Here is a 20,323-nt window from a genome sequence, read left to right as displayed (position 1 = left end):
AAGACACAAAGAGATGGAAAAATATTCCATGCTCATGGATTGGCAGAATTAATATTGTGAAAATGTCAATGTTACCTAGGGCAATTTACACGTTTAATGCAATCCCTATCAAAATACCATGGACTTTCTTCAGAGAGTTAGAACAAATTATTTTAAGATTTGTGTGGAATCAGAAAAGACCCAGAATAGCCAGGGGAATTTTAAAAAAGAAAACCATAGCTGGGGGCATCACAATGCCAGATTTCAGGTTGTACTACAAAGCTGTGGTCATCAAGACAGTGTGGTACTGGCACAAAAACAGACACATAGATCAGTGGAACAGAATAGAGAACCCAGAAGTGGACCCTGAAATGTATGGTCATCTAATATTCGATAAGGGAGGAAAGACTATCCATTGGAAAAAAGACAGTCTCTTCAATAAATGGTGCTGGGAAAATTGGACATCCACATGCAGAAGAATGAAACTGGACCACTCTCTTTCACCATACACAAAGATAAACTCAAAATGGATGAGAGATCTAAATGTGAGACAAGAGTCCATCAAAATCATAGAAGAGAACACAGGCAACACCCTTTTTGAACTTGGCCACAGTAACTTCTTGCAAGATACATCCACAAAGGCAAAAGAAACAAAAGCAAAAATGAACTATTGGGACTTCATCAAGATAAGAAGCTTTTGCACAGCAAAGGATACAGTCAACAAAACTAAAAGACAACCTACAGAATGGGAGAAGATATTTGCAAATGACATATCAGATAAAGGGCTAGTTTCCAAAATCTATAAAGAACTTATTAAACTCAACACCAAAGAAACAAACAATCCAATCATGAAATGGGCAAAAGACATGAAGAGAAATCTCACAGAGGAAGACATGGACATGGCCAACATGCACATGAGAAAATGCTCTGCATCACTTGCCATCAGGGAAATACAAATCAAAACCACAATGAGATACCACCTCACACCAGTGAGAATGGGGAAAATTAACAAGGCAGGAAACCACAAATGTTGGAGAGGATGCGGAGAAAAGGGAACCCTCTTACACTGTTGGTGGGAATGTGAACTGGTGCAGCCACTCTGGAAAACTGTGTGGAGGTTCCTCAAAGAGTTAAAAATAGACCTGCCCTACGACCCAGCAATTGCACTGCTGGGGATTTACCCCAAAGATTCAGATGCAATGAAATGTCGGGACACCTGCACCCCGATGTTTCTATCAGCAATGGCCACAATAGCCAAACTGTGGAAGGAGCCTCGGTGTCCATCGAAAGATGAATGGATAAAGAAGATGTGGTTTATGTATACAATGGAATATTACTCAGCAATTAGAAACGACAAATACCCACCATTTGCTTCAACGTGGATGGAACTGGAGGGTATTATGCTGAGTGAAATAAGTCAATAGGAGAAGGACAAACAGTGTATGTTCTCATTCATTTGGGGAATATAAATAATAGTGAAAGGGAATATAAAGGAAGGGAAAAGAAATGTTGGGAAATATCAGGAAGGGAGACAGAACATAAAGACTCCTAACTCTGGGAAACGAACTAGGGGTGGTGGAAGGGGAGGAGGGCGGGTGTTGGAGGGGAATGGGTGACGGGCACTGAGGCGGACACTTGACGGGATGAGCACTGGGTGTTTTTCTGTATGTTGGTAAATTGAACACCAATAAAAATTAATTAAAAAAAAAAAGACAAGTATGGTTCAGTTGACAATTCCATGAACTTAGTTTGTTCCAGAAAACAAAATATTACCATAGAAACAAAATGATCTGCTAGGTATTCCTATATAACCTAAAAATATTTGGCATGTGTACACAAATGTTAGTGCATTCTCAACTTGCTTAAACCAATGCGTTTTTCAAATTTTTTCAAAATTATCCCCGTGGGTTTTCATTAAAATGACACTTTGAAGATCTGTCTGAATAATTACGGCCAAATGAAACACAAAGCCAAGGACAGAGCTAGTATTCAGTGGGAACACGATGAACCTAAAAGCTAGCACCTATCATGAGCCTTCACTAAGAGGAAGAATAAGGAGGGAGAAAGAACTAGGAGGACAGAAAAGAAAAAAGGATAACTTGTGAAAGCACTGAATTTTAAAAAAGATAATGGCTAGCAGAGAACCCTGTGACCTGGGCCCATGTGGACTTTAGACCAGTTCATTAGTACTTTAGTCCATCTCTCTATCACTATACCTCCCAGTAATTCCACTTATTGCACTTTTGCCATGGGCTTCAGTTTGTTTGTTTGTTTTTAAAGATTTATATATTTATAGGGGGGAGGGGCAGTGGGAGAGAATCTTTAAGCAGACTCCCTGATGAGTGGGGAGTAGAAGTGGGGCTTCATCCCAGGGCCCAGGAATGATGATCTAAGGGGAAACCAAGAGTCAGACGCTAAACCGACTGAGCGCCCCTGGGCACCCCAACAAGGGCTTCAGTTTTTTAAGACACTCAGTTTCGGCACTTGCATTTTATTCAATGTCACTGCAGTTTGTCTTTACTGAAGAACATAGGGAATACATGGTAGGAAGAGAAAGGGGTACAGAAAGGGAGAGAGATGCAGGGAAGCAGGAAATAAATCTCGTGGGGCTTTTTTTCCTTTATTAAATTGCCTGCATAATAAAAGGTAAAAGAGATCTTAAAGAGTCATTCAGTACAATCCTTCTTCATCTTAAAACAGAAGCAGATTCAGGTGACCCAGATAAACCAATGATAGAGCCAGGAAAATAAGCAGTCTCATGCTCTTCCCATTGCACTGTGTTGACTCTTTTTTCCTTATTTTAGTTTTTTTTTTTTTCCTAAAACGGGGGGAGGGCGTCATTTGTAGCCAAAGAGATCAATGCTTCTGTCGACACAAGTTCTGATCTCTCAGATATTTCTTGGTTACTAAGAATCGATGCTCTCCCTAAAATAAAAATACAGTAATTTACACTGCAATTTTGCAGCCTGTGCGTAGAGTTCACATCCATTACCTTATTTGATCTTTGCAAAAACTTTTTGAGGCAAAATAAGGAAAGTATTATTGACCTCATTTTAATAAAAAGAAATTAAAACGCTGAGACATCCAATGACTGGTTTAAGATCGCTTAGGATCAGGAAGGAGAAAGGACTCTATTGCTATTTCTATACTTGCTATCAAAGAGGGCGTTCCACTAAAAAAAAAAAAAAAAAAAACTACCAATCTGGTTTCTTATTTTCTTGCCCAGGGATTCTCCACCCCAGGGTATCCAGCACTAGTTTAGTGAAGTTTAGATCTAACCACCCACTGGGGGTACTCTAGTTTGCATCCAGATCTCACCTTTTAAAAAGTTTCTTACCCCTTAACTTGGTCCTGATCCTCCTTTAGGTTCCTGTTTTTCTCGGTAAATTAGGACCTCCCGCGTCTCACTCCAAGGCTCTACCCTGTCCAAAGGAGTCGCGTCCTTGGTAGCCATGGAAACCACGCAGTCCTGCCCACCGTGCTCCTTCCGCGCTTTCCATTGGCCAGTTGGATATCTGAGTAGCTCCTTCCTTCTGCCCTGCGCGTTGCCTCCTGGGATATGTGGTTTCTAAGCGGCCCGGAGCCCCACGACCTGTGTCCCCTTTAGAACTACCAATCCCATGCGCCTTTGCGAAAGGGAGGACGTGGGCAGGGAGTCCAGGGGTCCGCGTGGATACTTACTGTCGGGGGCGGCGTGCGCGGCTGAGGGTTTAAACTGCCGACGGAAGTGAGCAGTCTTGCTCGGCAAATCGCGAACGTCCGCCTTTCCGACTTGAGGCGGGGCAGCGGCCGGGCGGCCGGGCCTGCGGCGGCGGCAGTTTGAGGAAGCGCGAGAGGGGCGCGCCATGTTCGCCCGGCGCCCTGGCTGCGGGCTCGGCGGCCTGCGGCTCACCCCGCTAGGAGTTGGGGCGCGCGGAGCCGGCCCGGCCCGGCCGCACGGCGGAGGCGGAGGCGGAGGCGAGCGGCAGCCGGGCTCCGAGCCCCCGCCCCCGCCAGGCCCCTCGCGCGGGAGCCTGAGGGCGTGGGCGCTGCGGGTGAGCCCGCTCGGCCGGCTGCGCGCGCGGCTGCCGTGCCACGTGACCGTGCGGCCGCTGGACCCGCTCGCCCACCCGGCCGGCGACCGCGTGCTGGTGGCGCTGCGGGCCGCGGAGGGCGGGGCGCGGGCCCCCGGCGGGCTGCGGCTGGAGCGCGGCGGGGCGCCGACGGAGGTGGCCGTCGTGTCGGACGCCCTCGACCCCGGGGCGTCCGTGGACGTGAGCGCGCCCCTGCAGTTTGGCAAGTGAGAGGGAGCAAACCGGGTTGGGGTCCCGGGGCACAGCCCGAATCTGACCTCAGGCAGGTGCGCACTTTTTTTTTTTTTTTAAGATTTTATTCATGAGAGAAAGAGAGGCAGAGACCCAGGCAGAGGGAGAAGCAGGCTCCATGCAGGGATCCCAACGAGAGATCCCAACGTGGGACTCGATCCCGGGTCTCCAGGATCAGGCCCTGGGCTGAAGGCGGTGCTAAACCTCTGAGCCCCCGGGCTGCCCAGTTGCGCCTCTTATCGCTGCTCCTGCTGCTGATGCTCGCTTCCTATCGCTCCCCCTGCAGCTGTTGCGCGCTTCCTATCGCTCCCCCTGCAGCTGTTGCGCGCTTCCTATCGCTCCCCCTGCAGCTGATGCGCGCTTCCTATCGCTCCCCCTGCAGCTGTTGCGCGCTTCCTATGGCTCCCCCCTGCACCTGATGCGCGCTTCCTATCGCTCCCTCTGCACCTGATGCGCGCTTCCTATCGCTCCCCCCCTGCAGCTGATGCGCGCTTCCTATCGCTCCCTCTGCACCTGTTGCGAGCTTCCTATGGCTCCCCCCTGCAGCTGATGCGCGCTTCCTATCGCTCCCTCTGCACCTGATGCGCGCTTCCTATCGCTCCCCCTGCAGCTGATGCGCGCTTCCTATCGCTCCCTCTGCAGCTGATGCGCGCTTCCTATCGCTCCCCGTGCAGCTGTTGCGCGCTTCCTATCGCTCCCTCTGCACCTGATGCGCGCTTCCTATCACTCCCCCTGCAGCTGATGCGCGCTTCGTATAGCTGCCCCCTGCAGCTGTTGCGCGCTTCCTATCGCTCCCTCTGCAGCTGATGCGCGCTTCCTATCGCTCCCCCTGCAGCTGTTGCTCGCTTCCTATGGCTCCCCCCTGCAGCTGATGCGCGCTTCCTATCGCTCCCTCTGCACCTGATGCGCGCTTCCTATGGCTCCCCCCTGCAGCTGATGCGTGCTTCCTATCGCTCCCTCTGCACCTGATGCGCGCTTCCTATCGCTCTCCCCTGCAGCTGATGCGCGCTTCCTATCGCTCCCTCTGCACCTGATGCGCGCTTCCTATCGCTCCCCCTGCAGCTGATGCGCGCTTCGTATAGCTGCCCCCTGCAGCTGTTGCGCGCTTCCTATCGCTCCCTCTGCAGCTGATGCGCGCTTCCTATCGCTCCCCCTGCAGCTGTTGCTCGCTTCCTATGGCTCCCCCCTGCAGCTGATGCGCGCTTCCTATCGCTCCCTCTGCACCTGATGCGCGCTTCCTATGGCTCCCCCCTGCAGCTGATGCGTGCTTCCTATCGCTCCCTCTGCACCTGATGCGCGCTTCCTATCGCTCTCCCCTGCAGCTGATGCGCGCTTCCTATCGCTCCCTCTGCACCTGATGCGCGCTTCCTATCACTCCCCCTGCAGCTGATGCGCGCTTCGTATAGCTGCCCCCTGCAGCTGATGCGCGCTTCCTATCGCTCCCCCTGCAGCTGTTGCGCGCTTCCTATCGCTCCCCCCTGCAGCTGATGCGCGCTTCCTGTCGCTCCCTCTCGCTCCCTCTGCAACTGACTCCCTGGCCTAACTCAGTTGCCTAACGCCCACGGAGCTTGACTCTTTTTTTCTGTTCTGCTTTGCGTGGCCTGGTGAAAGGCAGACACCAGGTTCCCAGTTACAGACGATTTATAGATCCACGGGAAGCGTCGTCTGGGATCCTCTAAGTCACCTATTCTGGGAAGCCTTGTGTCCTTCTTTGGCACATCGTTCCTGTTTTTCTACCCTGGTTTCTAAACCGCTGGGCCACCCGGGCTGCCCTGTTTTTCTGTACCTGCACTTTGTCAATGGCAGACTGGTCTGCTTTCCAGGGTTGAGGCGTGTCGACCGCCCCTTGGGTGGCAGGTCGGCCGCCCCACATCTCCCCTTGCCCTCCAGCCTGCGCTCTGTCCTAGGACATGACACTTCTACCTCGGACCACGTGCTGGGTTTCACGTAGGCTCCTAGCTTCTACTGATCTCTCTGTTTTAAGTTCTCCGTTGAGTAGCAGTGTTTGGAAAACAAAAACACAGGAAAACTGCCTTGGAGGCGTCATTCGACAGTGCCTACAATGCTTTTAGGTATTCGGGTTCCATGATACTTAACCAAATGCAAGCCAGTGTGTACGCATTTTCTTAGTAAAGTCACCCCAGGCTCCCCTTCCCGGGACTGAAGGGTGATACTGATGATGATGGTTATAGCACCTGGCACTTAGAATCCTTTCTAATCCTTAGGATTGCACCGTACAGTAGTTACTGTTATTAGCACCGTTTTACATAAGGAAATTGAGTTACAGCAAGTGTCATAAAGTAAGCATTTATTGTGGGTGAAGGAATCCGTGCCTTCACGACACGGATTCTAGAGTAGGTCAAAAAAGATGTGTGTTCTCTCTCGGATATAAAGTGGTGGAAAATGGAACTGATTGTGGAGTCTGCTCAACCACTAAGCTTTACTGCTTCCCAGCTTCTGTAAACTAGCCTAGGAATAAAGGATCCTGGGCAGCCCGGTGGCTCAGCGGTTTAGCGCCGCCTTCCTCCCGGGTGTGATCCTGGGGACCCGGGATCGAGTCCCGCCTTGGGCTCCCTGCACGGAGCCTGCTTCTCTCTCTGCCTGTGTCTCTGCCTCCCTCCCTCTCTCTGTTTCTCTGTGTGTGTCTCTAATTAAATAAAGTCTTAAAAAAAAAAAAAAAAGAAGAAGAAGATCCTGCCCTCACAATGTACCAGTCTGGGGTAGGGAGGAAGGTTTGCCAGTATGTTATTTATCATAATAAAAAATGCACTGAGTATTGAAATAGAGTAAGCAAGGTTTTACGGTAACAAAGATAGAAATGGAACTATCTGTGCTGCTGGTCTCAAACCTCATTATTTGCAGATTCCTCTTTTTAGAGCCAGAATCCCATTTCCAATTTAGGTTTCTATTAAGCTTCTCAAATCAACATAATTCCGTTTTCTTCATACATATTTGTTCCTCCAGTTTGTTTATACCTGTTTCTGTGAGTTGAGTAGAAGTAGCATTATTGTCACTCAGTGCCTCAACTTCTCTACCCATCTCGTGGGGATCAAGGGTATTTAGAATATGTTTTCTTCTCTCCATGTCTATTAGCGCTGCCTTGGATCAAGGCTGTGTTGTGACACTACTTAACTGGGTAAAAATTTATTAGTTACATTTGCATCCACGTAACCATGGGGTAAAATTGTTGGCTTATGTATTTTAGATTATTGCAAAATTATCATGTATTTTTAGATTATTATTGTATTCTAGATTATTTTAGATTATGTATTTAGATTATTGCTATTTTTAAAAACTTTATAGAGACTGCAATATATAAAACTGTCGAAATGTATTTTTATGTCCCGACCATTAAAATTGTTGTGTTAAACCTCAGTAGTTTGTGTGTGAGGCAACAAACAGATCTATACTACTCCTACAATTTGCTTTTAATTTATACGAAGTATGGGAACAAATGTTTAAATCATTGTGAAAATAAGAGAGAAGAGGCTCCAATTTACCATAATGACTTTTTAGCTTGCTGTATTCTTACTTGAACCTGCGTGTGTGTGTGTGTGTGTGTGTACACTTTCTCAGTGGGGAAGAGGTTTCCGTGATCTTTCCCAGGAATGTCTGTTGTAATTGGAACCTCTGCCCTCATTTATTTTTCTCCTATGTTACTTTCTCTCTTTAGATGATATAGGCCAACTGAAATAATGCTTTATTTCTAAAAACCAGCAGAAAAGGGCACTACATTTGTCCTTTTGCTGTGGTAGAGACCCCTGAGGTGCTGACAACTATGGTATCTCCAGAGTTCAATAACATAAACATAACAGAAAAGACAGATTTCTAGGGGGTACTAAAATGCTTTGGAGCTCATTAGCCATAGTACTAATTTGTTTTCTCTTTTTTAATTTCTAGATCTGAATATCAAGGCATCAGGGTCTGGTTGTGTAGAAGTCCAAAATATTGAGTGTGATAATTATTGCAGAATTGAAACTGAGCAGGGGGCTGCCATCTTACAGTCTGTTAAGGTATGAACATTTTTCTAAAAGTGTTTCAGTATTATTTTAAAAAACCTTAAACTTTGAGCTGCAGTATCGAACTAGTGCTGTTCGGAGTACATGTATTGAGAATATTGAATACTATTTATTTATGTCTCAGTTCTGGTAAAAATTTTGCTTTGAAATCAGTTCTGCTCTGAAAGTACAGAAGTTGTAGCAGCTTTCAAGATTTTCCTCATTTTTCCTTTAGATTTCATTTGAAAGTGTACAGTGAAACTAAAAATGCATTCTTAGTATTCTTAGATCTTATTAACTTAAAGAAATTTTAGTTTTAACAAATGGTTTTCTTCCATTTATTAAAGAGTAAGGGAAGTCTTTAAGCACTCTAAATATGCTTCAAATATTAGTTGCATTTTTAATGTACCAGGTAGCTCATTACTTAAGGATTAAGTAGGTATTTTTGCTAAACAAATAATTCATCTTGTTTTATAATAACACTTTTATGTTTAATTCTTAAAATTAGATTAATTTCAGCTCTAAATGATTTCAAATATGTCTCTGGTAGGTTCTGGTTTATCATTAGTACTGGTACTTCTGTATTTCTTACACTTGTATATTCGAAACACAATACTTTTGTGAACTTTGATGGCATATAACTTTGCTGAAGAGAAGTTTCATAATTGCTTTGCTTCATAATTACAAAACATTTTCATTTTTAGATTCATGAACACTAATTAGAATGATTAATTTGATGCATTTAAGATTTACAGGTTTGATTTGTATTTCTCTGATGGCAAGTGATGCAGAGCATTTTCTCATGTGCTTGTTGGAATATAAAAAATAGTGAAAGGGAATAAAGGGAAAAGGAGAGAAAATGAGTGGGAAATATCAGTGAGGGTGACAGCACATGAGAGACTCCTAACTGGTAAACAAACAAGGCGTGGTGGAAAGGGAGATGGGTGGGGGGGACTGGGTGATGGGCACTGGGGGGCACTTGATGGAATGAGCACTGGGTGTTAGGCTATATGTTGGCAAATTGAACTCCAATAAAAAAAATACCAAAAAAATTTTTTTAATTTAAAAAAATAGAATTTTTTATGTCATTTGTTTATTTCACTTTTATTTGCACACCTGCCTTTAGTATCTGTCCACATGTGAACCATTTCAAATAAATTTAATTGCACAAATATAAAAGATTAAAGAATACTGTATGTCCTTTTAGCAAAATGAGATGGTTCAGGTTCTTGTTGTAAAAGATACACAACGAAGTCTTCATGTTGAGTAACTAACTGGATAATAATATTCATAGTTCCTTTGTGCCTTTAGAAATCTACTGTTGACTCATCAATGCTTGATGTTCAGAAAATTCATCTGGAATATTGTCTTCTGAAGTCTTGGTATCTTATATTTTCAGTTTCACAATCAAAATTAGAAGCTAGATGGCACAAACAAAGGATATTTGGGATTGGAAGAATTAATATTATTATTAAGATAGCCTTACTACCCAAAGCAATCTACAGATTTAGTGCAATCCCTATCAAAATGCTGGTAGCTTTTGTCACAGAACTAGAATAAATAAATCTAAAATTTTTATGGAACCACAAAAAACCTTGAATAGTCAAGTGATCTTGAGAAAGAAGAACAAAGCTGGAGGTGTCACAATCCCAGATTTCAAGACACACTACAAAGCTATAGTAATCAAAACAGGTACAAAACTGGCACGAAAATAGATATATAGATCAATAGAGCCCAGAAATAAACCCACACCTATATGGTCAATTAATCTATGGCAAAAGAGGCAAGAATATACAATAGGGAAAAGATAGGTTTTTTCAATAAATGGTACTGGGAAAATTGAACAGCTACTTGCAAAAGAATAAAACTGGATCACTTTCTTGTATCATAGACAAAAATAAACCAAAAATGGATTAAAGACCTAAATGTGAGACCTGAAACCATAAAACTCCTAGAAGAAAACATAGGAAATAATCTCTTAGACATAGCATTAGCAACAGATTTATGGATATGTCTCCTCAGGTAAGGGAAATAAAAACAAAAAACTATAGGGACTATACCAAAATGAAAAAGTTTTGCACAGCAAAGGAAATCATGAATAAAACCCCTTTTTTTTTTTTTAAGAATGCGGAGTATTACATTTTTAAACTTCCAAATTTGAAAACAAAACAGCCTAGGTTAAATAATGTAGTTTTCCAAAGCTGAATGTGCTCATTTGGAGCTCAGTTTCTCTGCTTGCAGTACAAAACCAACTTCCTAAAACTCATAGGCAGGAGCAGTACTGTTGTGATGATCTGTGATTGTGTGAACTGATCAATCTCAGTTGGTAACATTCCTTTTTTTTTTTTTCTTGGCAAAGGTTTAAAAATTTTTAGAATAGATGCATTTTTCTAGTCTTACACAAACAATTTCATTCCAAATGTCTCCTGTAAACACCTTCTAATTATCTTAATGAGCTCACTCATGTTGATGTGATCAGGTACAAGGAACTTGATTTTATCCAGGACAGGAAGTTGCTTCTCACCCTTGTACTGTTCTAGTGAATGTGAGAAGATATTTGTGGATGATATATTTGCTAAGGGGTTAATATAAAAAATATTTAAAGAACTTACATAATTCAATACCTAAAAAACAAAAAATCCAATGGAAAAATGGGCAGAGGACCTGAATGGACATTTTTCCAAAGAAATCGCACAGCCAACAGATACATGAAAAGATGCTCCACATTGCTAATTATCAGAGAAATGCAAATCAAAACCATAATTAGATATCACTTCACACTAGTCAGAATGGCTAGTATCAAAAAGACAAGAAATAAGTCTTTGCAAGGATGTGGAAAAAATGGAAACCCTTGCACTTGGTGCAACTGCTGTGGAAAACAGGATGGACATTTCTCAGAAAAATAAAGATAGAAATACCATATGATCCAGTGATTGCTTTACTGTGTATCTACCCAAAGAAAGCAAAAACACTAAGAAAGATATATGCACCCCTATGTTTGTTGTGACATTATTAATAATAGCCAAGATATGGAAGCCCAAGTATCCATCGCAGATGCATGGATAAATAAGATGTGGTGTACACACACACACACACACACACACACACACACACACACTGGAATGTCACTCAAACATAAAAAAGAATGAGATCCTGCCATTTGTGGTAACATAGATGATCCTAGAGGGTATTATGCTAAGTGAAATAAGTCAGAGAAAGACAAATGCCATATGATTTCACTCATCTGTGGAATTTAAGAAACTAAACAAGCAAAGAGGAACAAAAAAAGAAACCAAGAAACAGATACTTAAAGAGAGTAAACTGATGGTTACTAGAGGGGAGGTAGGTAGGGAGGGGATGGATGGAATAGGTGATGGAGATTAGAGTACACTTATCATGAGCACTGAGTAATGAATAGGTTATTGGATCACTATATATAACTGAAACTAATATAAAACTACATGTTAACTACCCTGAAATTAAAATTTAAGACTTAATATATTACCATTAAAAAATTGATAGTTCTGTGGGCACTGTTCAAATATAAATGTGCTCAAAATAATCACAATTAAAAGAGCTACAGATTTTTTAAAATTTAAAATTTAAAAATCAGAAGCTCCTATCCTAATGTCAGTCTCTTTGCTTTTATCTTTTGATTCATCTGATAATTCTGAGAGATCTTTTTTGGTCATTTTTCTTCCTCCTGCCATTATGGACATAAAACAAAAAAAAAAATGGTTTCTCAATCTTAGCACTATTGATATTTTAGACCAGATAATTCTTTGTTATCATGGGCTGACCTGTGCCCTTTAGGATGTTTTGCAGCATCCCTGGCCTCTACCTACTAAATACAAGTAGCACACTCCTCAGTTTTATGACAATGAAAAATATCTCAACATTGCCACATGTTCTCTGGGGGGACAAAATCACCTTTAGTTGAGAACTACCATTCAGGGCAAGTCCTTCATTTCTTCTGTTGTATTATCATTTATTAAGCATGGTTGAGAATAATTGATGAATAATGATGAAATAATTCCTAGGATAATGAGATAGCAAAATATCATAAGATGTGAAAAGTAAGAATACTAAGAACCCATAAAATATTTTAGATTTATAAGAGTCCAGTATTCTGATTATAGTAATTTTAAGATAGAATGTGTTTTATTCTATTTTTTTTTAAGTGAGTAAATTCTCTATTTGTTCTTTGGAAGACCTTTAAGAAAGAATACAAATCATGAAGTCCTTAGAATAGTTTAAAAAAATATTCAAGAGCTAAAATTGGGTCTAATGGAGCTAAAATTGGGTCCCAGTGGATCCTAACAGTATACCAAAGATCAAGAGAATTATTCTTAAGATCTTAGGATATAACTGACTTAAATTCACAAATGGAAGCACTTTGTGAAAGATCTTGTTTAATTTTTAAATGTACAATATTATCTCAAATTAATGATTGCCTATTATGTTTCTCTTCCACTCATTTTAAGGACGTAAGTATATTTGATCTGTTTGGTAAAATGTTTATAGCAATAATAATAGGTATTGTTTTCTGGGTCTTTTTTGTACTGGGAAACTTAACTAAACCTTCATTTAACCCGTGAATTATAATATCTCCCTTTTATCAAGGAAGAAACTCAGGCACCAAGAGATTGAGGGATCTGATTTAGGTTCATATAGCTAACAAATTAAGCTGAGATTTGAATTTTAGTCTTTCTAATTTCCAAGCACATGTTCTTTCCACCTTTCTTTACTGTTGAGTAAAATATATGACAATACTACATTTATTCTGCACTCTTAGAGAACAAGTAAGTAAATTTTTAGACAACAGGTACATAACTCATGGGAGGCCACACCTTTGCGTTTTTTAAAAATGCAATACAGTAGCTTATACTGAATTGGTTCTGATTTATTTATTCATTTATTTATTTTATATATTTTTAAACATTTTATAATCTGTAATTTTTTAGAGTTAGATTAGTTTTAAATTATAACAGCAGCTCTTAATATGTTTGAGTCTTAGCTCTCATTGAAGATGATGATTATCTCCTTAGAAAAAGATGTACATATATGAAATTTTGTTTAGTTTCATAAGTTTCATAGACTCTCTAGAAATTCACATAAGCTTGATTTAAAGTAACATTTGTTTTGGAGGTACTCTTGTCAAAAGTTTATCAATTATTTGTTTGATGAACACTATTAAATGCGGTTTTACTTCAGACTCATGTCTCTGTGGGCATGAAGTCTACCACTGTAATATAAATAAACTTATTAAGAATGATATACTTTGTCCTTTTCACTAAATTTTTTGAAATTCATCCCCGGGCTTTTTTATCTAAGGTTTTTCTATTTTTCCCTTTGAGTAAAGCAACCAGAAGGTATATTGTTGTTTTGAGTTTAATTTTTCCCTACAGTTTAGACACTTCTCTGCTTTTGCTGGTCTGGTTGTTGGTGAGTGTGCTTTTGCTATTTTTCTTCCTCCGCTATTTACCTATTCCTTTTTTTTCTTTTTTAATAATTATGGCAGAACTGAAAATGTAAGTAATGGTTAAGGTAAAGCAAACTACTCCAAAAAATAGGCCAAATATCTAGTGGCTCACATACAGCTATAGTTTATTTCTCTCTGATGTCCAAGTGTGGCGGTGGCTCTTCTATTTAGTGATTCTAGGTTCTTTCCATCTTCTGGCTTTGTTATCTCTTATAGTCTTACTGTAATTTGCACTTGTCTGGTGGAAGGGACAGAGCACAAAGAAGGCATACCAACTCTTCTTAAAAGCACCAGTCTTGAAATTGCCAGAGCATTTCCACTTAACATTCTGTTGGCAAAAACTTAGCAACCCCTTACAATAATAGAAGCTGGAAAATGTCATCTCTTCATGGGCCCAGCTACGTTGCTATTACTTTGGGGGGGAAAGATGATTTTTGTAGACCTATGGTAGTTTTGTCAATAGTTGCCAAGTGTGAAATCAAATCTTTCTTTCCTTCCCCAACCCCCACAGCCCCTCACTGGTCCACACCCTTTTTTTTTTTTTTTTTTTTTTTTGACAGAGGAAGCTAACAGTGACTGTTACGTATATGAGCTTGAGATATTTTCTTTCTTTTTTTTGCGCTTGAGATATTTTCACCTAGAGTTCCATTTTCTGGGGTGTGTTATGTTAGAAAGTTTAATAATCAGTGGGCTGTTACCCGAAGTATGAATATATCCTTCTTCAGAAGACTGGCCATCAACGTGGGTTTTGAAATCATACGGAGCTTGATTCTGTTTGTTTATATTTTGTTGTTTACTATCACCTGATAAAGTTAACCTTTCTGATTCTTGAATTTCTTCCTCTAAAAAATGGGAAAAATATAGCACCTATTTCTGAGTTGTTGTCAAGATTAAATAAGTCATGTAAAGTAGTGAATACCATATTTGGTACGTACCAAAGAAAATGTCAAGTAATATTAACTATTACTGTTATTAATAATGATGAACAATAGTTGTTACCTTCCTTATCATTTATGTTTAGTTAGCCAGTCACAGTGATTTTATATTCCCAAGCCCTTTTTCAGTGAAGCTAACTGGAATACCCATGTATCTTCTTTTTCTCTAATGAGTACAGATGACTTATTTAATCCTTTTATAAGCAAATGACATTCTTCCCTGGTTGATGTTATTATTCCAAACAGTGTGTTTCTATTTTATTCTTGGTTCCTTTTGCTGGTTTATTATTTAAAAAGAAATATATAGGGATCCCTGGGTGGCGCAGCGGTTTGGCGCCTGCCTTTGGCCCAGGGCGCGATCCTGGAGACCCGGGATCGAGTCCCACGTCGGGCTCCCGGTGCATGGAGCCTGCTTCTCCCTCTGCCTATGTCTCTGCCTCTCTCTCTCTCTCTCTGTGACTATCATAAATAAATAAAAATTAAAAAAAAAAAAATTTAAAAAGAAATATATAAACTGTTGGAAATTTTTTTATTAGTCTAAATCAAATTTATTCTTTTTCTCTGTATTTTTTGTCTTTCAGAGTAAAAAATTACATGTTCAAACAAAAGGAGGCAAAGTGATCTGTCTGGGAACAGTTTATGGAAATATAGATATTCATGCATCAGATAAAAGTGTAAGATTGAAACCTTTTTTATTTAGCAATTATAATTTTGTATCTGGTTGGCTCACACAGCTTGTAGGTAGATTCTATAAAACTTGTAGCATAACTTTCTTTTTTAATGCATTTTCATTCATTAGTAAATTCAGATTTGAAATTGAAGTGATTAAGTATTACACAACTTAAGTTTTAGTTTATGATTTAATACTTTTGACAGTTATTTAGTTCTTTATTTGGAATTGATAACATCTTTAAGTACTAAATGTTTATTTAATTCAAGTTCAGAAGGAGTGTTTATGATCATGGATTAAAACTGGTCATTAAGTAATACTGCCATGATTAAGATTAAAATTTTTTTATGTGTTAGATTTATTTGAGCATTTTTCCAAGACGTGTTTACTTTTCCTTTAGACAGTTGAAGGTTGAATTTCAAAACTCAACTTTCTTAGTATTTGCCACAAGATGGCACCATTAGATAGCATTAGTGTTCTCCAAAAACTTATCCATAGGGGTTTTGGTTGTTATGAGATAGTTTGTATTTTTTAACTTTTGTCACTTTCTGTGATTTAGCATAGTTTTAAGAATATAGGTATAATTTTGAAGTATAAATTGTCACAGTTTTTTCAACATTATGGATAATGTTGTAAATCTTTGAGAACGGGCTGGCTCCCAGACAGGAAGCCTGTGTCTGCCTATGTCTGCCTATGTCTGCCTATGTTTCTGCCTCTCTCTCTCCGTATCTCTCATGAACAAATAAATAAAATCTTAAAAAATACATATCTGAGAATGATCTAGTTCACCTTTTATTTTACACAATTTGCAAGAATCTTTCGTTATAAATTTAAATTCTCTACCCAGCTTTATTCTCAGGTAATTGGTGAGAATGAATTATATCTTGTTGGTAGGTTGTTTTTGGCGTAATTAAAGTAGATTATAACAGTAACTGTTTTTACTATTGTCACTTTTATTTTCTATCACCTTTGTCTTAGAACCTGTAGGAGACTGTTAAAGCCCAAACATTGAAGTTTATCCCTTACCTTAAGATAGAAAAGTATTGGGATCCCTGGGTGGCTCAGCAGTTTGGCGCCTGCCTTTGGCCCAGGGCGCGATCCTGGAGACCCGGTATCGAATCCCACGTCAGGCTCCCGGTGCATGGAGCCTGCTTCTCCCTCTGCCTGTGTCTCTGCCTCTCTCTCTCTCTCTCTCTCTCTCTCTCTCTCTGTATGACTATCATAAATTAATAATAATAATAAAAAAAAAAGATAGAAAAGTATTGAAAGATACTGCCTGTCCCACTTGGCAGCTCTTTTAAGATGACATTTAATTTCATCCCTTGGATTGCTGTGGTCTTAGAAGTACAAAAGGGAAATTTTGTAGAACTTTGTAGCTCCTTCAAACCCTGTCCTTTAAATGTTAATTGAAATGAACTAAGTTACCAGAATATTACATATTGACATTCAAATAAAAGTATCAAAGGAAAATTTAAATCATTTCTTAATTATTTGCTATTTTGAACATTTTAGCCACTGTGTCCACTCATTAGTTATTTATTTGTTCCAACTTCCATGGTTTATTGACTATTCATTTATTCTTTTGTTTTTAAAAAAAGATTTTATTTATTTATTCGTGAGAGACACAGAAAGAGAGGCAGAGACACAGGCAGAGGGAGAAGCAGGCTCCATACAAGGAGCCTGATGCGGGACTCGATCCCGGGAATTCAGGATCAGGCCCTAAGCCGAAGGCAGATGCTCAACTGCTGAGCCACCCAAGCATACCTATTCCTACTTTCTATTGTACTATTTTATTTCTTGCCTGATTGAGTTTTGTGTTTTATTAAAAAATTAGTCTAGATAATTCTTTTTATTTACATTATAAAGTGTTAATATTGGGGATCCCTGGGTGGCGCAGCGGTTTGGCGCCTGCCTTTGGCCTAGGGCGCAATCCTGGAGACCCGGGATCGAATCCCACGTCGGGCTCCCTGCATGGAGCCTGCTTCTCCCTCTACCTGTGTCTCTGCCTCTCTCTCTCTCTCTCTCTCTCTCTCTCTCTCTCTGTGTGACTATCGTGAATAAATAAATAAAATCTTAAAAAAAAATAAAGTGTTAATATTTAAAATTTCTAAGTTTGTTGGGTTTTATATAGAATGCTTATGATACATGTTAGCTCTTAATATACAATTGTCTCAGTGGTATGCTATCGATATTTGAGAGATAGCATAGTGAATTGGTTAAGAGCACAGAATTGAGAACCAGACTACCTGAGTTCAAACCCGGGCTCAGCCACTTAAACTTTTTAACTTCATACAAATTATTTAACCTCTACATGTCTTAGTTTTCTGGAAAATGGAATAAGAGTAATGGACTTAACTCAGAGGGTTATGAGGATTAAGTCACTTAAAACAGATTAAGTACTTAAAACAATGTCTGGCACATAGTTAACCTAATATGGTGTTTACTATAATGGTGATGATGAAGGTAAATGAAACACAGGAAGGATAACCTGACGAGTCCTAGATATACCAGTTAACTTTACCGAGATCTGTTCCATTAGTCATAAAATAGAGATATTATTTGTTTTTCCTACTCAACAAGATTGTGAGAATCAAATGAGTACTATAAACATTTAACAGCATTTTTAATATGTCATTTTAAACGGAGTGGCTGTTTTTAAATATTATCATTAATTTTAGTATCCTAAGTTTAGTACAGAGAAGATAGAAATTCATTTCTTCTAATGGTTGGATGAATTGGTGACGTAGTTGTCAGTTGACCTCTCTTAGTTTGGGCTACAAAGTCACAGTGCTTCCTTAAAGTTTGATTTTCATTATATGTAATGTTAATTTATAACAACTAAACTTATGAAAAATTTTCCTTATGTAGAAGAGAAAATTAATTTATAGCAATATCTCTGTCAAGAAGGTATTAATTTTTGGATCTACTTTTGTATCTTTCTTTAAATAGCTACTTCTGTTAATAAGCAAGCTATACAGCTTAATCCAAAGAGTCTATTTATGACTTTTTGTTCCATTAGCACTAATAACTATATGCAAGAGCTTCAACATTTTGCTATAAACTATGGTGTCCTAGCTTTAATTATTCTAGTTAGTATCTGATATAGTGCATTATATGTGGTCCTCAGGGAATTTTGAATTTCATTTCTTTGAAATTAATTTTATGTAATGATTGGTTAAAATAACTGTATTATTGTAGTGGGGAAGGTTGTATTTTCACTTGCTTTCTTTTGCTTTGGTGCAACAGGAGGGTATTTTTCTATAAGGAAAAATATTTAGTGTTTAATGAACAAAATAAATCCTTGACCGTTTCCAGATACTCCTAAGAAGTCTCTTAAAGGCTTTATTTGGTTGTAGGGAGACTCTAATCAAAAGTGCTCCTTTGCCAATTTAATTAAGTTTCAAATATTTCAATATTTATCTTTTTTTAATCCCCTAAACCAGTCTGATTATCTATAAAAAGCTAGAGTTGTTGTCTGCTTAATGGAAATACTTGGTGAGTTTGAAACCATGCATAAAGCAGCTTTCATGAAGAAACTTTGTAAGGTAAAGGACAATTTTTTTCAGGAATTTTACATCTGTACTATAACACTGAGGAATACAAAACATTTGTATTCTCACAAATCTGAATGAATGTAGGGTAAAGTATCTTTTTTTGACCGAGTTATTGAAACTAGATTTAAAATAAAAATTCCTATGAATCCATAATCAGTTTAAAAGAAACTATAGATAAAAAGCAATTAGGTATATATTATGTACTTAATAAAAGTTAAAGAAGAAAGTTATATACTTCAAATCCAGAGGACAAAATCATTCTAGTTTGCTTCCCAGTGGAACCTCTGAGTGCTTTCCTTTTTCTTTTTTGTACTTCCAAATTTTAATATTCTTGAAACTCAGTTCTTATTACATAGTATTTTGAATCTCTAACATTTTTTGAAGCACATATTAGTTATGAATGACACTGGTGTTGTGTTGATGATGTATTGAAAAACAAGGGCAGACCAGGTGGCTCAGTGGTTTAGCGCTGCCTTCAGCCCAGGGTGTGATCCTGGAAACCAGGAATCAAGTCCCGCATCAGGCTCCATGCATGGAGCCTGCTTCTCCCTCTACCTGTGTCTCTGCCCCTCTCTCTTTCTGTGTTCTCATGAATGAGTAAATAAAATCTTTAAAAGAAAAAGAAAAAGAAAAACAATGATCTTTCTTTAAATACCTTAGTGTAATACTGGAATTTATCCTGGACAAAACTGTAGCATGCCTTCCTGGTGACTCGATTTTTATGTCAACAATTTTATATTAACATTCACTTGATGCTTATAAAGCATATTTAAAATTTGATAGAGATTATTTGGAGTCCTTAACTAGATATCTTTGTTTTACATTGTGCTCAATATTGGAAACAAATTCATGCTAAATTTTGTTAGGAAAGCTTAGGGATAAATACAAAATTCTTTCCATTTTTTTAATATAGAAATAGAAATCGATTTTGTTAGAATTTAAATGGAAAATTGTAGAAATAATAGTGTATTCACTACATTAACAGATGATAGAAGAAAATCATGATAGTCCAATAAAATCAGATAAAAGATGTACTAAAAATTAAAAACCCATTTATAATTCCAACAGCAACAAAAAAAATTTTCAAATAGAAGGGACATGATACAAAGGATCTAAAGGATACCTATGGCAAACATCTTACTCAATGAGGTTGCTATATTGTAAGTTTTCCCTCTGAGAACAGGAATATGATTAGGTTGCCTACTAACTCATTGCTTTTGTTCATTATTGAATTGGAGGCCTGAGCCAGATAGGCAGGACAGAGCAGGGAAAATAGCATTAATATAAGGATAGGAAAGGAAGTAATGAAACTATCACTTGTAGGCAATATGGTTATGCATGTAGAAAAACTTTCTTAAAATCAGGGAAATGATTAGGATTAGTAAGTGAGTTTCATGAAGC

At 39.2% G+C, this 20,323-nt stretch overlaps 2 protein-coding genes across 7 annotated transcripts in view; one reads left to right on the top strand and one right to left on the bottom strand.

Moving 5' to 3' along the window:
- Positions 1 to 3,788, bottom strand: part of CCDC146 (coiled-coil domain containing 146) — a 128,092-nt gene extending 124,304 nt beyond the window's left edge. For 3 of the 4 annotated variants that reach the window (XM_041773791.1, XM_041773793.1, XM_041773794.1), the window contains exon 1: positions 3,661 to 3,788. The gene's annotated coding sequence lies outside the window, so the exon portion shown is untranslated. Of the gene's footprint in view, positions 1 to 3,316; positions 3,532 to 3,660 lie in introns of all 4 variants that reach the window. The other variant, XM_041773792.1, reaches the window with a different exon arrangement.
- Positions 3,602 to 20,323, top strand: part of FAM185A (family with sequence similarity 185 member A) — a 56,435-nt gene continuing 39,713 nt past the window's right edge. The window contains exons 1-3 of one of the 3 annotated variants that reach the window (XM_041773800.1): positions 3,602 to 4,254; positions 8,184 to 8,296; positions 15,280 to 15,372. In XM_041773800.1, the coding sequence (XP_041629734.1) occupies positions 3,825 to 4,254; positions 8,184 to 8,296; positions 15,280 to 15,372 (636 nt within the window). In that variant the 5' untranslated portion in view covers positions 3,602 to 3,824. The remainder of the gene's footprint in view (positions 4,255 to 8,183; positions 8,297 to 15,279; positions 15,373 to 20,323) is intronic. The other 2 variants (XM_041773799.1, XM_041773798.1) reach the window with 2 other exon arrangements.

This window comes from Vulpes lagopus, chromosome 11 (assembly GCF_018345385.1).
Source record: "Vulpes lagopus strain Blue_001 chromosome 11, ASM1834538v1, whole genome shotgun sequence".
Lineage (NCBI taxonomy): Eukaryota > Metazoa > Chordata > Mammalia > Carnivora > Canidae > Vulpes > Vulpes lagopus.
The sequence above is the reverse complement of the archived record's forward strand: the minus strand, read 5'-3'. Positions and strand labels throughout refer to the sequence as shown.